Raw genomic sequence first — 15,485 nt, 5'->3', positions numbered from 1 at the left:
AATCAATCAATAGCTCACACTTTCCTAGAAATTTATTTATTTATTGGCAGAGGCTTTTTCTCAAACCACCGAAAAAGATGTTAATAACTTTCAGCAAGCTAGAATATTTTTCTATATTTTATTAAACCAGAAAGCAGTTTGTGTTTCTACCAATTAAAATTTTAAATAAAGTTTTAGTGCATTAGCTCTTCATTTAAAAAGTGCTAAATAAAGAGGGAAGCGGTTTCCTTGAATAACATCTTTCCAACACAAATGGCACCTTTCTAAATTTGTTTCTCCTTGTGCTTAAACACTAATCAATACACAACCAACCAATATCCATGTTCTAAAGCAATATGTTCCACTAAAAATATGAAATCTCACAATAAAACAGAAAAAGACAAACATAAAAATGGCAAATTCTGAAAGCATTTTTTCCACAATCACTATCACAAACTAATAGTGTAATAGGCCGTGTATGTATAAAACAATCTTCATCTATAATAATCTATAGAAGCAGCTGCCATTCTTTTTGTAAATCGCACAAATAGTTATGCCTAGCTGCAGAGCTGCTTGTGTTCTTCCAATACAAAAAAAAAAAACACACACATATACTATAAATAACAGAACAGATTAGCTGAGAGTTTGTGGTTTTAAAGCATTTCATTTGCACTGGGCCTCATTCCAGAGAGTAAATGCTTAACATGGAAACAACAATAATCGTTACCCCTGCTTAATATTGTCTTATAGCAAATGTAGAAAAATGAGAAATAGATTTTAGAGTTAGAAATCTCTTAAAAACACAGTGGTTTTGTCTTATTGGGGAGAAAACTTAATTATAGAAGCACTTTTAAACTTTTTGACAAAGATCTATCTATAAGAAAACACGGAATATTCATAGCACATGAATATTATGAAGTGGGCTTTTCTTTTTTCTTTTAGGGGCAGGGGTATTCTGAGAGCTAAAGCTGCTTGTTGATGGTTTTTGATGCACAGAAACTGCTTGGAAATCTAGTTTTATCTCAGTCCAAAACTAACAATCGGGTCACTTTTGTGCTGTTGATGAAATGGTTTTATCATTTGGGTTAAGGGTGGATTTAAGGTCGTATGGCTTTTAGTCACTGCAGTGCTCTGAAAGAGAAGAAATAGATCTTTTCCACCCCTCTGCTTTATCAATGCCACACTAAGCTGGTTTAAAGTTGGACATGTCATGGACCAGAGTTCTTTGGCAGGTCCTGGTTCTCAGCCAAGTGGAGTTTTTGTCTGAACACAAAAAAATTCAGGATCAACACAGAGACTTTGAGGTAAAAATAAAACGCCGCAGCCCATTGTCTTCTCAAAAAAAGCGCTGGAAACAATCAAGCTTTCAGTGGGGAAAGGATACATGGAGGTGCTGAGCTCCTCCAGCTGTGGAAACAGAGAAGAACAAGGACAGCAAACATTATGATCTCACCATACAAAGCAGTAATCTCTAAATATGATCACATTATGTTGGTGTCGGGTCAATATTTCTCCAGCTTAAATGTCACAGCCTTTACAGAGGCTTGCGACTGGCCCAGCTGTCAATTAGAAAGACTGTCCCTCCATCCACAGCCCGTCTGTGGCTCACATGCAAGGCTTTTTCTCACCTCCCTCACAGAGAACATGCTCATCCCAGGTGTGGGTTTTGTAACAATCCCACCATATAAACAAAACTCTACATCAACCTTCACTTTTAAACGAAACAATGAAAACTAAATTTCATCTATTAAAAGGAAATGAACTCAATCTTGGCTTCAGTGAGTGCAGCATCCTCTGTAGTTTCCTCATAATTCCAATATTAAAAGTTTTTACTTTTACATTCAAAACTACATGTTGTTCTGATAGAAACCAGATAAAAGTGGAGAAACCGGGTTTTATATTTATTTATATTTGGATTATGTGTTGCTATGGTAATCCATTATAAGCATCTCTTCATTAACCCAGTGACAGTTATTGTTCTTAAATTCTTCTAAATGTACACACTTAACTTTTTTTCTTTTTAGTTTGAACAAATATTAAAATGAATTTGTGTGCAAAGGTTATATTATTTTAACAAGAACCTTTTTGTGTTTAGTGTAATTTATTTTCTGGGTTTTTTTGTAGTAATAGTGACAAATCAATTACCCTGTTGTGGGATCAGTATAGTTCTATCCATTCATTCATTCATAAAATGATGAGTCTATTTCCTATGTGTTGTGATGTACAGTATACATTAAACCACTCTGTTAAACATTTCTGAGGATTTTGATGAAAAACAAACAATTTAATAACAAAATCTCTTGTGGTGAATGACATATTAGTCTAAATCTCAATTTGATGATTAACCTCATAAGGCCTGAGCTAATATTTGAGCTAACCCACTACTCACATAGTCACAGGACCCCAGTTAAGCATTATTTAACCCAAAATGTGATGACGTCCTCGCATGTGGAAGCCAGGTCCTATGAGGTTAAAGCTCCATTTAGGGACAAACCTGCATGTGTGTGATCTGTGCTTACATTAGAAAGCAGGTGTTCCAGGTTGTGGTCAGAGGCGCATTTCCTCTGGTCCTCGGAAAGCTCTTCCACGTGGCTGTCGAGGTTGAAGTGCAGTCTGGCCAGCTTCTCCTGCATCTCCCGCACGTGCTCCAGCTGCTCAAACGAGCAGACTTTTCCTGGAAGTCAGAGGTGACTTTACATTCTGGCAAAGTCATTCCATTTAGAAAAAACAAAAACAAAAAAGGCCACCGTCTAATTTTACAAAGCCGTGTAATTCTTTTCAGTCCGTAACAGAATATTCCCCTGGTGGTATCGGGATTATCTTACCGAAAGCTTGCAATTTGCCTGAGTGAAAGTCGTTGAGAAGGTTGAGGAGGCCTCCCTCCATCTCTCTCACATCGGAAACGTCTGTAAGGAAAGAGTGCTGCAGGGGAGAAGACTGGACAACTTTGCTGGGCCCTGCTGGCTGTGGGGCCCTGGGCTTCTCCCTGTGAGGTCTTGCAAACAAAATGCATCACAAATAAGGCCTCTGGTGAGCAGATTTCACGCTGAAAGCTTCAAAGTTACACACCTGGTGATTTTAGGCGGAGCTGCGACGGTTGTGAAAGCCTCCTTTGGCTGTCCTGGAGCTCCTATCGATCTTTTATACTTGTTTCTGTTCTTGGGGGAGGGTGGCTGCGGCAGGCCAAGGGAGAAGGTGGCACTTTTGCTGGCGGGCAGAACGGAGAGCTTCCTGGGGTTGATGGGAGGAGGAGGAGGCTGAGGAAGAGACACCTTAGGGCTGCGCTTCTTGCGTTTGTCCTCCATTGATTGCTTGTTTTTTCTTTTAAACTGAAGCTCTCTTCTACTAAAAAAAAAGGAAAAGAAAGAATAGATGCGGACGCTGCACAGGACATCCTGAAGAAAGGAGTGCGGGAAAATGTCAAAGCAGTAGCCTGACCAGGGCAGTCAGTGTGCCAAAATTAGTGGTGCAGCAGCCCTGGATTCAGCTTTATGCACATTTTGGGATGCTCTCAGCAAGTTCAATTCTCATTACCCTAAATGGGTTTGCATTCCTTTAGGAGAAAAGCTCTAATGGTAGCAACTTGTATTGATTCCTAAGTGCAACACATGTAACACAATACCTTTAAGACCAGTTTGTTTTGTTGTTAGACATTTGAGAAAACTACACAAGCTAAACTTTGGAGCATTTTACCAGCAGACTGCACCAATTAGTCTCCTCAAAAAGAGGTGTATACTTAAGGAGATGTATCAAACCAATCATCATTATATTAAATGCATCCCTAAAACCTTTTATTTATCACAAATTTGCAAATTTAAGCTTGTTTTTAGTGGACCTTTTATTTATTCTAAATCTCTAAAGTTAGTTAGAACGTGAGTTATACCTTGTTATGGGGAAACTATAAAAACATTGCCAATTATAATTACTTGTTTAATATTATGCAGAACTTTATCATCTTAAAAATACATTCTTTTTAGATAAAACAGCACATTATTTTCTCATTAATGCTAATTTCAAGTTTCTACAGTTGAAGAGAAACCCTTTCAAAATAAAAATGAATACATTTTATATACAAAAATGTATTTTTTAATTACTATTTTTGCTTTTTAAAAGTTTCTATATTTATTCCTTTTATGGTTTAAAATCTTTAGTCTCTCTGTTACACATTCAATTACATCTAGATCAAAAAGATCCTAAACAAATATTTTCACCAAAAAAATATTTACAACCCACATTATAACTAAGAAACATTTAAAACACACATAAACAGGCTACAAAAAGCTCCCCAACAACTAAATCCTAAATCACTCCAATCAGAGGATACTTTTTTTTTTTTTTCGCACTGATCAGTTGTAGCTATTGAATTTCCCCAACGTGGGATCAACAAAGAATATCTTATCTTATAAGAAGATATAAATCAGGGGTGTCAAACATATGGCCCGCGGGCCGATTTCGGTCCGCCAGCAGGTGGTTCAATCCGGCCCAGTCATAAAGAGTAAAAATTATACGGATGTTTTTTATTTATTTTTTTGTTTTTTAAAGCATGTTTCTAGTCCATTCCTGTTGCGAATTATGATTTTTAAAGAAATAACCAAAATGTGCAATTCCTCCACTAGGGGGAGCAAAACAGGTGAAACAGCTTATCTCTGCATGTGCCAAAGGTGAAACCTAACAGCTCTGCATCTGGGTAATATGCAGTTTGGTTCCCCGCTAGCCTCGTCACTGTTACATTGCTATAAGAATAATCAGTAGTGACACCCTAATGACCAAAATGTTGTCAAAAAGAAAAAAATGTTGAGGTGAAGTGCTGAGCTTTCCAGGAAAAATGGACAGCTTTATTTATTCACTGAGCTGAATGCAAAACCTGCATGCTTGGTATGTCAACAGGTTGCAGTGTTCAAAGGATATAACATTCAGCACCACTATGAGACTCACCATAAAGAAAAGTTTCACCATTTGGAGATAAGAAAAGAGAAGATTTACCAACTATTAGCTGGAGTGAAGAACAACCGTCTGCATTTACTGCAGTCGTGACGTCAGTGATGGAGCAGTGACAGACACCTGATTACAAACTAGTTGGAGCAAACATCCAAACCATTTTTGGGTGGTGAACTTATTGAAAAATGCTGAAGGCTGCAGAAGTCTTGTTCCCCAAAAAGCAGCCGACCTTTGCCAACATAAGTCTGTCAAGGATTACGATTGCAGAAACATCTCTGAGAAGACTTAGGCGGCCAAATGAAGGAATCCAGTCATTTATTGTATTTTCAGTCACTATTGATGAAAGCCCCGACATCACAGATACATACAGCTGTGGATATTTATAACAGGTGTTAAAGAGACCGTCACAGCTGAGTTTCTGGAGTTGATGGACACAGCAATAGCTGATGACATCTTTAGTTACTGCACCAGACGATGTTGGAGTGAACTGGTCACATGATGTCAGTCTGGTCACTGATGGCGCCCCATTAAAGGTCAGGAAGGACGGTGTTGCCACAAATTTCAGGCAGCCAAACAGGAAAAGAATCTTGGACATTTCATTGTGTTTTGTACACTTGAATGACAGTAAATGTGTTCAGGATCTGAATCCTGATATTGACATGTCGGGTGAAGTTTCAGGAGAGAAAGGGAGGTTAACTCCAAATTCTTATGTTCACAAATGTTTGGAAGTTTAATTTAATTTAATTTTCACTGATTTGCACATTTACATTATGGGCAGGTGTTTCATTTTTCTCTGTAGCCCCTCTTGAGTTTAGTATTGGGATTGAATCAGTGTCAGATGTAAAATATTTAATCTGTATAAAATTGAATAAACCAATTTTTTTAAGTGAAATGCATTTTATTTGAGATCCATTGGCCTCTGTGAATGGATGTGTAATAATAACTGTTGGTTGAGGCATTTTTTCCAACGTTTCCAACTTTTGCTTTTAGGTTACTGGTCCGGCCCACTCGGGATCAGACGGGTTGAATGTGGCCCCGACCCAAACTGAGTTTGACACCCATGCTATAAATGATTTAAATATACACATCAATAATGATCAAATCTCTTAGCTGCGCCTGCGTCTCTTCAAAATAAAATCCAAAGATGGCCACTTCAGTAATAACACACAAAGGGAACTTTGTCTGAACTCCTCCTCTCGTGGAAATGTCTTAGTCATGAGGGAAATAATGAATGAAGGATGTTGTTCGGGATCTGTTCAAATGAGGTGTGACAGAAGCCATGCAAACAGATTTAGTGGCTGGATGAGATAAATAGGACTTACCGAATCAATTACGCTCCAGAGAGCCAGCCTGCAGAGCACGGCGCCACCTGTCTCCACCGCTATGTAAAACCTTTAAGTACACAGGTGAACATGTGTAAATCTCAGCAAAATTAAATAACCTTAGCAACAGCCGCTGCGTAAATTCGCGTTGAAATGTAACGCGCGGCATCGACGCGCTCGGCTGTTGTCTGTCTCTCTCTTAAAGGGCCAGTACACCCCAGGAGGACAGGAGGCTACAATGCCACCATCACACCACACGAGGGCACTGTTTCCTCCAGGCTTTTCATCTTTTAGAGCCAGTTTGGCAGATGTTCATAATCCAACCTTTTTAACGATTTACTCCCGTAGTCTACCAGGTACATCGTAATAAACGCGGACTAACCGTTGCTGTTGCTAAGGTTATTTAATTTTGCTGAGATTTACACATGCTCACCTGTGTACTTAAAGCCGTTGAATGTTAAAATAGTGATCAAGAACCCACAAGCCTTCACGCCCTCACATCAAATCAAATTGAACTTTATTTGTAGAGTACTTTTCCTACTGTGCTATATATACTATATTACCAAAGGTATTTGCTGACCCATCCAAATGATCAGAATCAGGAGTCCTAATCTGGTCACAGGTTTATAAAATCAAGCACACAGACAAGCAGACTGTTTTTACAAACATTTGTGAAAGAATGAGCTCAGTGAATTCCGGCGAGGAACTGTCATAGGATGCCACCTGCAACAAATCCAGTTTTGAAATTTCCTCGCACTTAAATATTCCACAATAAACTGTCAGCTCTATCATGACAAAATGGAAGAGTTTGGGAACAACAGCACCACCAGGTGGTAGGTGTCAGTGGATACTTAAGCGCATAGTGCAAAGAGGTCACCGACTTTCTGCACAGTCAATTGCTACAGAGCTCCAAACGTCATGTGACCTTCAGATTAGCCCAAGTACAGAACGCAGAGAGCTTTGTGGAATGGGTTTCATGGTCGAGCAACTGCACCCACGCCACACATCACCAAGTGAAATGCAAAGCATCAGATGCAGTGGTGTAAAGCACAGTGCCACTGGACTCTAGAGCAGTGGAGACGCCTTATCTGGAGTGATGAATCATGCTTCTCCATCTGGCAATCTGATGAACGAGTCTGAGTTTGGAGGTTGCCAGGAGAACGGTACATTTGGGACTGCATTGTGCCGAATGTGACATTTGGTGGAGGAGGAATTATGGTGTGGGTTGTTTTTCAGGACTCGTGCTTGACCTCTTAGTTCCAGTGAAAGGAACTCTGAATCCTTCAGGATACCAAAACATTTCGGACAATTCCATGCTCCCAACCCTGTGGGAACAGTTTGGAGAGGTCCCCTTCCTCTTCCAACATGACTGCACCAGAGCACAAAGCAAGGTCCATAAAGACATGGAGGACAGAGTCTGGTGTGGATGAACTTGACTGGCCTGCACAGAGTCCTGACCTGAACCAGGTAGAAAACCTTTGGGATGAATTAGAATGGAGACTGAGAGCCAGGGCTTCTCCACCAACATCAGTGTTTGACCTCACCAATGTTCTTTTGGAAGAACGGTAAAAAATTCCTATAAACACACTCCTCAACCTTGTGGACAGCCTCCCCAGAAGAGCTGAAGCTGTAATCGCTGCAAAAGGTGGACTGACATCATATTGAACTCTATGGGTTGGGAATGGGTGGGTCTTTAGTTCATCTGTGAGTTAAGGCAGGCGATCCAGTACTTTTGGTGATACTGTATAGTGTCCTGGTATATATGTTAATAGAGATAACTCAAAGTGCTTTATATTAAAACGTTAAGCAAGACAAATACCGTCAAACACACACAAAGAAATTACTTTAAAAACATTTGTATAAATACAAATATTTGTGTTTGGTTTGATAATGTTGTGTATATAATTTTTCTGGGGTGGGACTAGAATTATCCAAATTTCTTGTAGATCTAAAATATTTATAGACTCAGTTTGATGAAAATTATGGTTTTAACATGTTCTTGTGGCATTTATCTGATGATGGATGCCATTTTTAATCAAAATTAAGCTCAAACTTGCATTTCTAAGGACTTTTTTTCTTCAGTTGTTGTGAATCAGGAGCAGATGAAAAAATGCAGTTGGTAAAAGAGCTCGTTTTTGACGTCGAGAATATGCTCCCTGCTCTTCTCCTTCCCATATGTGTACCAATTAATTAGTATTTTTAACCACTTTCAACATTAAAGTCTTACAGATGCAGGTTTTTTTAGTGGATTGCACCACTGTTAAGTAACATCCTCTAACTTCATTGACGCAGAAAGGTGAAATGTGAACTTTGAAGTTTTTTTTTTATTTCCGTTTATACTGGCCAAGACTGGTTTCCCATTTTGTGAAAGTAATAACTGCATTCATCCCAAACTTTTCAAATATTAAAACAACTGGATTTTGTTAAAAGTGATTCTTTAAACTATGTTTAAAAAAAGGCTTGCAAAAAGCTCCCAGTGAGCCTCTGAAGGCTTCATTTCTAACACCTCAGTTCACGTCTTTTTTTCCTTCTGTTGCAGTTTGGCTGAAGGTTTGGGATCTTTGCCCACTAATTTGATCCATTTCTGCAAAGCTCATCAGTTGGACTTACATTTAAGCTTTTATTGAACTAGGCAAGTCCCTTGAGAAGCCACTCCTTATCTATAACAAACTGGCAGAGAGGCAGCACAAAAACCAGAGTAAGCAATTTGTTAAAACAAAAACCAACTCTGTTATTGGATCATATAACTCCAAAGTGCAGGTTTCACTCAGAACTCCTGTTATAACTAATCTGGTGCTTTTTTCCCCCTCTTTTTTTGTGCAGGGTGCTGATGAAAGTATGCAAATCATAACAGAATCAGCCTCAACAAGTATATAAAGTAATACAAAAATATTTCTTTTATTATGACAGTTCAAAACAAAAATGGTGTCACAAAATGAAATTTGTAGAAAAAAAAAAGATTTCTGTAAATTTTTCTTCCAAACGGAGAACAGCCAACCGAAGCGGGAGTCTTAACTAACTTTTTGGTCTGACGAGCTGCTGGAGAACGAGTACGCCTTCCCGAGGACTATTCTGTCTCTGAGGAGCTTGAAGAATGCGTAGTAGTTGCTGAAGAGAATCAGAGCCAGCGATATCGTCTGATGCCATTTTTCTGAACATATCAGCGAGTAAAGCTGGTAGAATATCATGGCGCCCTCGAGGATGATGAGGATATTTAATATTCGTAAAGGTTTGTTGAAGAAAAACTAAAGGAAAGAAATGAGACACGTCTGTGTAAAACGCACAAAAAAATAAGAAACATGTTTTTTTGGAGGAATACTCACATAAAAGCGGTAATGGGACACATCTGATGGAACTGCAACATTATAGTGGCCCATGGCTTTAAAGACGTTTTTATTATGTTTTACAAGGACTCCCTGTGGCCACATGTACTCTTCGCTCCATCTGTAGGACAGGAGAAAGTCCAGAATTAGAACATGGTGAGCTTTCAGTGAAGTCAAACCAGTATTCAGGGATGAAGAGTCCGTACATGTGCTGAAGGACGTTGGAGCAGCTCGCTGGGTCTACTTTCTGCCAGCAGCCGAGGTGAGCTGCAGCTTTGTGTAGAAGATCACAGTACTGAGGTGGTAGCAGGTGCCGCATGAGGATGACTGATGTACTGACTGACACTAGGATGAAGAGCTCACAGGACCATCGCTTGTCTACATACTGGGTACTCTGAAGGAGGAAACAAGCGGGAAAATACTTCAAAATTAAGTCTAAAAAAAAAAGATGTTTACGTTTGACCACGTCTTACCTTTACAAACCACACAGGTACGAATGCCACATAGTAAGCACTGAGCATTGAGCTGACGAGGACTTCCTTCATCCTCCAGTTGAAGTCCATCTTCAGGTACTCCACCTCCTTCCGGATGAGGTCAGGCGAGATGCAGCAGGAGTGGGTGGGCATAGCCTGAACGCCATACAGCTGGCTGGTGTGCTGCTTCCACGTCTCCTTCAGCACGGACAGGTAGTCCCTGCCTCGGCTCGCGCCGCACGCCTCTTTGGAGCCGATACTGGCGATGGGGGAGAGGGGGCCTGCTCGCCGGAGGTCACAGCTCAACCAGAACAGAGGAATATACATCCCAAACCTGTGGGAAACCCAGGTAAATGTTCCAAAGGATTATGGAGAAACATTTAAAAAAAACAAAGTTTTTCATTTTCACAGATTAAAATTGTCTCATATCTATATGTTGACACAAATCTACAGTAAAAAAATAATTATAAACTAATTCTCTAATTATCGTATTAAGGCCATACAGTTCATAATGTCTGTAGTCACTAACTGACTTCTTGGTTCTTCTGTTATCAAACACGTGTTACATTCAGACATACCTGACATGTTTCTGAAATCTGTCAGAGTCAGAGTCGTCATCAGTTGGTTGTGTGTGAAGTACATAAAAGCAGTTGATTGTGACTGAAGCAGAGTCACCTGTCAGACTTTGACAGGTGACTCCGCCCCATGCTGTCCGTTCGCTGCTAGAGGATGTTGCTCCAGGTATGGGAGAGCAGGAAGGCCCCCCTCATCACCCATTCATGGGTGTTTGGGCCCGCTTTCGGATCTCCTCCGCCTCCATGATCCATCTGCAATGTCTGTTTTCTCCAGGACCATCTGCTGGAGGAGCAAAATCCTCCATCCACCGAACGGATAGCAAGGGGCGGAGTAAGCTGTCAAAGTCTCACGGCTGACTCCTCAGTGACAATCACCTATTTTTATGTACGTCACACACAACCACCTGAAGATGACGGAAGGCGTCCGTCGAAACATGTCAGGTATGTAAAAACATAACCTGTCTGATAACAAAAGAACTGCTCTAAACCTGTCACACCAGAATGCACAGATAACAGGCAATGCTGCACGCTCATTAGCAAAGAAACAAAGGAGTCGTAGTGGAGCGAGCAGGGAGTGGCATTCGGCCAGCTCAAAGGTAACCATGGTAACCAAGCTGAGCAATTCATCAAAATCACCTTTATTTCGTTAGACAGGATACAACAGACTTTAACCACTCTTTTCTCTTCACATAATTCTATATATTTTCTAAGAAGCTATAAAAGATTTAATTTGTTTAGACTAAATTGATCAGGTGTGGCAAAGTGAATGCATTCCTTTAAGAATAAGGCCGTTTTTTTTACTTTTAGAAATAAAGAATATAAATACAATTGTAATTTTTATGAGACCTTTAAAGTTGTTCAGAAACACAGAAATCCTTTTAATATACCAGAAATGCTTTAAAAGAAACAAAGCCTCGACTCTCAACACAGCAGGAGGTGGTTTTTTGTTAAATCCTTAAAAAAAGCGGCTAAAATACAGCAAACCAATGTTTGGATCTGTAAACTGAAGGAAAAATTCTTTGTTAAATGGTCAATTTTTTTCTTTTACAGAAATTGTGATTTCAGTAAAAATGTGGATGAATCCTCCAACTGGAATAAAAGCCTTATTCGTATTTTAAATGAGGGAATATGCATTTGAGGAACATAAATAATACATTAAACCAGCCCTTCCCTAAAGTATGTGTTAATGTTGCGAAAATCCAAATAGCCCCATAATATGCTTCCATCAAATGCAATGAAATGAATTTAAAAACCAAACAACAAATATAACTTCTATGCATTTATTGCTATGTTGTATAATAAAGCTGTTTTTAAAGAGGCCTATCAATTCAGGAACAACACTGACAGTTTTTTTTTTTTTTAAAAAGCACTGAATTTCAAACTTTTTGTTAATAACAAGCACACACGCATGAGCATTACTCTGAATACTTACGGGTAGCAAAGGAAAAGTAAACTCAGAACAGAGTAGGTCCTGAAGAGGTAAATGAGAGAGCGGCACAGGCTCCAGCCCGTCAGCGTCAGCACTGCAAACCGTGCCGTTACCAAAAATATTGAGTGAGGGAAGGAGAGTTTCCCACTTTGTGATGCCTGAGGGAGAGAAAAAGGAGGCCGTCACAGCAGTAATTGAGTTTCCTTCCCATCAACAGCAGAGTTAGAACAGCAGAAAAGGCATTAGTACAGCCGAGTCTGACTCTACTGGAAAGTAATACTGTGCAGCTGAAGTGCTTTGAAAGGAAAACTCAAAGCGAACGCTGCATTCTTTTAAGTAAAACAGGTCACTCTCACCTCTTTCACAATCGCTGCAATTAGCCTCCTTGCAAGAAGGATGATTGTGAACACCAGCATGTTGTAATCGATAAGATGGAAGTTCTGTAAATATTAAGAGTTCAGGATAAATATTCTGAATGTCAACAGTAGGCCTGCACAATAAATCACACATTTAGTATCGCGATATCAAGCCTTAAATGTGTTAAAACAATCTAATGGTAGCTTAAGGTATTCAATGAAGCAAATAAATCCCTTTATGCATTTGACCAATCAGATGGAACCCTTTTATGTTAGATGTTCGCCTCCTACGTAGACAAGGGTTCATTTGGAAAATAATTGAAGTTATGTTGACTCATTTAAATTAAACCTTTGCAGCAAAGTGGAATTTATGGTTTTTGTTTTTTTGTGCTATTTTTTTCTATGTATCACAAGTTTTATTGTTATCGCAATAATGATCATTAATATCACAAATTGTGCGTTTTCCTCATATCGTGCAGGCCTAGTTAGCAGTAAAATACAAGATGCAAAGGAATTCTGTGACTAAATTCAAAGCATTGGGTTTCGAATTCTGTTTCCCTTTAAAGACCCACTCTATAAAAAAATAATCATGTTTTGGTATATTTGGGGTCTTTTTTTATCATGATGGAGGCCATGAATGGTGAAACAATCTCAAAATTCCATTTCTGAGTATTTCTTTGTTCAAATCATTATGAATCAGGAGTGAAAAAATGTCGTTTGAAAAAGCCAGCATATGTGACGTAGAAGCTACAGTCGCCAGGCAACAAGCCTCCTGCTCCTCTCCATTCAGATGCATCCACTTGTAGATGACTAGATCCATGTACCCGAAAAGTCAAAACAATAACATGATCATCTGTGACGAGTCAGTACTAACCAGTGATGTGTGGGAGGGAGGGTGTGATGGAGGATACCACCACACACTCTTGTAGATGTTGACATAGTGGACAAACAAAGCAATGAGGTGACAGAAGAAGAGATGGAGCTCAAACAACACATTTTGATCCACAGACAGCTCCGGGATCTTGCAGTGCTTCAAAGGAACAACGGTCTGTGCGGCGAGCGGAGGGCTGGACATGCACGTCCCCGAGCCGTTTCTGCAAATAAATTAAAGAACAGCCAGTGATTAGGCACACACTGCTTCCTCATGACTCACCCAAATACAAAAGAGGTCTAACCTTATACGGGATCGCACCCCCGTGACCGGAGAGCTGGTTGTGTGGTTGCCATTGCTGACAGATCCTTGGTCGTTGCTCACCGGCGGTCTGCAGTATGTGGTGCGATTTGCTCCCCTCCTTCCACCAGCCATCGCAGCCACACCCACGCTTCACTTGGCTTCCTGTTTTCAATTTGTGATTCCTTATTTCTGTACAGTTAAGCAAAAAAATACAAGTTTAAACTGGTGGCTTTTTCTGTTCCTCAGCAATCCTGGAGTAATAAAATTAGATGCATCTCGATCACCTATTAGCTTAACGTTTGTTTGTTAATCGTTTTGGGTTAAATCTGCTGTTATATCTGATTTGAGCTTGCAAACAGTAAGTCATTGAGCCAAAACAAACAAGAGCATGGCAACCTTAATAGATCATCGACTGTGTAAACACTAGTTAGACAACCCTGCCTGGTTGTCTGCACTTTTTTTATAAGCTCGCACGGGCTAACCAGCAGTTAACACCAAACATGTTAGTACAGGCTGCAGAAATTCTCCAAACATCATGGTGAAATTTCAGCGGAAGTTAGTGTTTTAGCTTAGCTACGTAGCTAAACTGTTTGCTCTTCTGTTTTCCTAAAAACATATTTATTTTTTAAATTGTTGCAACATTGAAGGGAAAAACAAAAAAAAAAAATCAACGTAGAGCAGCTCAATGAGGCACCCACCCCTGTCTGTCCCCCGAGACCATGCTTGACAAAAAATATCAAAATCGTGGCCTAAGCTAAGTGTGCTATATTAGCTAGCCCCCAACATGCAAACATAACAATGAAGTGCTAGCTTACCGCCGCCCCGCTTTCTGTCACGAGCTGCTCTCGTGCAAATTTACAAGCAGAACGCCCCAAAATCCGGACTATTTATTGAGATACGGAGGAGTTTATGATTGAAGACTGCAAAGACTCTCATTGTTGATGTGAAAGTGCTCAGAGGTAGGTGGGGGCGCGGATGTTAGATGGAGGGGAAGGCGGAGTCTCATTTAAAGGGACAGCAGCAAAGAACCGATAAAATAAAACAAGTAACCCGCTTGAATCCAGAATTATGGGCGGCTATCCTGGTTTTAAATGACAAATTACGATAATCTCAACCATGGACCACATTCAAAGCATTTTCGTTCTCTTATACTTGGTTTAGCCCATAAACATATAGGATTATTTTATGGTTGTTGAGACGTATCTGCTGTTCGTTCATTTTGAACAATCTCATTCACTGACCTAAGATCGATCCAAGGCTTGTTTAGCCAAAACGTCAACCAGTGATACCTGGGAACAGAGCAGTGCTGGTGAAGCTTTCCACATTCCCTATTCCTTTTGGAAGATAAATTAAACATGTGAACAAACAGACAAGTAAACAAGAATTAATGGTAAATCCATTCAGTTTAGTTTCCTAAAGTTCAGTCCCCAGTTTTACATCAAAATAACCCAAAGGGAACATTAGAACATTCCACCCCACTGCATTACCACATTTCTACAGAATTCAGTGGGTTCACATATTTGCACTTTAACGACGGCTTTATCATTTTTGTTGTTGCGTGTCCTACTGGGATGTTGCTTGGTTATAGTTAAACATACTGTAGCTAAAACTAGGATTTTCCAGCATTGATTATAATTTTCATTTTGAAATCAACTTATCTCGATATAATGGATTCATTAGACTCCTTACTGGGCTTTTATGGACATGAAGATCAATATGAACATAAATGAATGGTAGGACCATAGACACAATAAAGAACTGGTTTTACAGTCAGTGGGTAGGACTCACATTTGCTTTTCTTAGAACTGTTTCGATGCTCAGTCATTGTCTATGATCAAACCTTTGCAGTAGATCTATTTTTCCCATTCTTTATGATTTTTACCGTTTACCGGTACTTCAAAATGACTTGGATGAAA

At 39.7% G+C, this 15,485-nt stretch overlaps 2 protein-coding genes across 4 annotated transcripts; both read right to left on the bottom strand.

Moving 5' to 3' along the window:
- Positions 1-14: 14 nt before the first annotated feature.
- On the bottom strand, positions 15-6,607 carry ccdc28b (coiled-coil domain containing 28B). 2 transcript variants are annotated; one of them, XM_020713755.3, is made up of 6 exons: positions 6,240-6,607; positions 3,049-3,321; positions 2,805-2,974; positions 2,499-2,653; positions 1,364-1,386; positions 15-1,242 (listed from the first exon to the last, which is right to left on the bottom strand). In XM_020713755.3, exons 2-6 carry the CDS (start codon positions 3,282-3,284, stop codon positions 1,188-1,190), a joined length of 639 nt encoding a protein of 212 aa, XP_020569414.1. In that variant the 5' UTR covers positions 3,285-3,321; positions 6,240-6,607; the 3' UTR covers positions 15-1,187. The 2 variants fall into 2 exon arrangements, with proteins under 2 accessions (XP_020569414.1, XP_020569413.1); XM_020713754.3 differs by having other exon boundaries at positions 3,049-3,324; positions 6,240-6,604.
- A 2,506-nt stretch (positions 6,608-9,113) lies between these two features.
- tmem39b (transmembrane protein 39B) lies at positions 9,114-15,403 on the bottom strand. 2 transcript variants are annotated; one of them, XM_020713709.3, is made up of 9 exons: positions 14,811-15,403; positions 13,571-13,758; positions 13,270-13,489; positions 12,396-12,479; positions 12,043-12,197; positions 10,036-10,369; positions 9,769-9,956; positions 9,563-9,683; positions 9,114-9,484 (listed from the first exon to the last, which is right to left on the bottom strand). In XM_020713709.3, exons 2-9 carry the CDS (start codon positions 13,699-13,701, stop codon positions 9,251-9,253), a joined length of 1,467 nt encoding a protein of 488 aa, XP_020569368.1. In that variant the 5' UTR covers positions 13,702-13,758; positions 14,811-15,403; the 3' UTR covers positions 9,114-9,250. The 2 variants fall into 2 exon arrangements, with proteins under 2 accessions (XP_020569368.1, XP_004082414.1); XM_004082366.5 differs by lacking the exon at positions 14,811-15,403 and adding an exon at positions 14,385-14,577.
- Positions 15,404-15,485: the final 82 nt, after the last annotated feature.

This window comes from Oryzias latipes, chromosome 22 (genome assembly GCF_053564925.1).
Source record: "Oryzias latipes strain Hd-rR chromosome 22, Olatipes_Hd-rR_3.1".
Classification (NCBI taxonomy): domain Eukaryota; kingdom Metazoa; phylum Chordata; class Actinopteri; order Beloniformes; family Adrianichthyidae; genus Oryzias; species Oryzias latipes.
This window is presented reverse-complemented; position numbering and strand designations above follow the sequence as displayed.

Coding starts and splice junctions, on each gene's coding strand:
- ccdc28b (XM_020713755.3), bottom strand. CDS start 3,284: ATGGAGGACAAACGCAAGAAGCGCAGCCCTAAGGTGTCTCTTCCTCAG. Junction 2,975..3,048: donor GCTCCGCCTAAAATCACCAG/GTGTGTAACTTT, acceptor TTTGTTTGCAAG/ACCTCACAGGGAGAAGCCCA. Junction 2,654..2,804: donor AGGCAAATTGCAAGCTTTCG/GTAAGATAATCC, acceptor TCTGACTTCCAG/GAAAAGTCTGCTCGTTTGAG.
- tmem39b (XM_020713709.3), bottom strand. CDS start 13,701: ATGGCTGGTGGAAGGAGGGGAGCAAATCGCACCACATACTGCAGACCG. Junction 12,480..13,269: donor CTCCCTCCCACACATCACTG/GTTAGTACTGAC, acceptor TAATATTTACAG/AACTTCCATCTTATCGATTA. Junction 9,684..9,768: donor TCCAACGTCCTTCAGCACAT/GTACGGACTCTT, acceptor CCTGTCCTACAG/ATGGAGCGAAGAGTACATGT.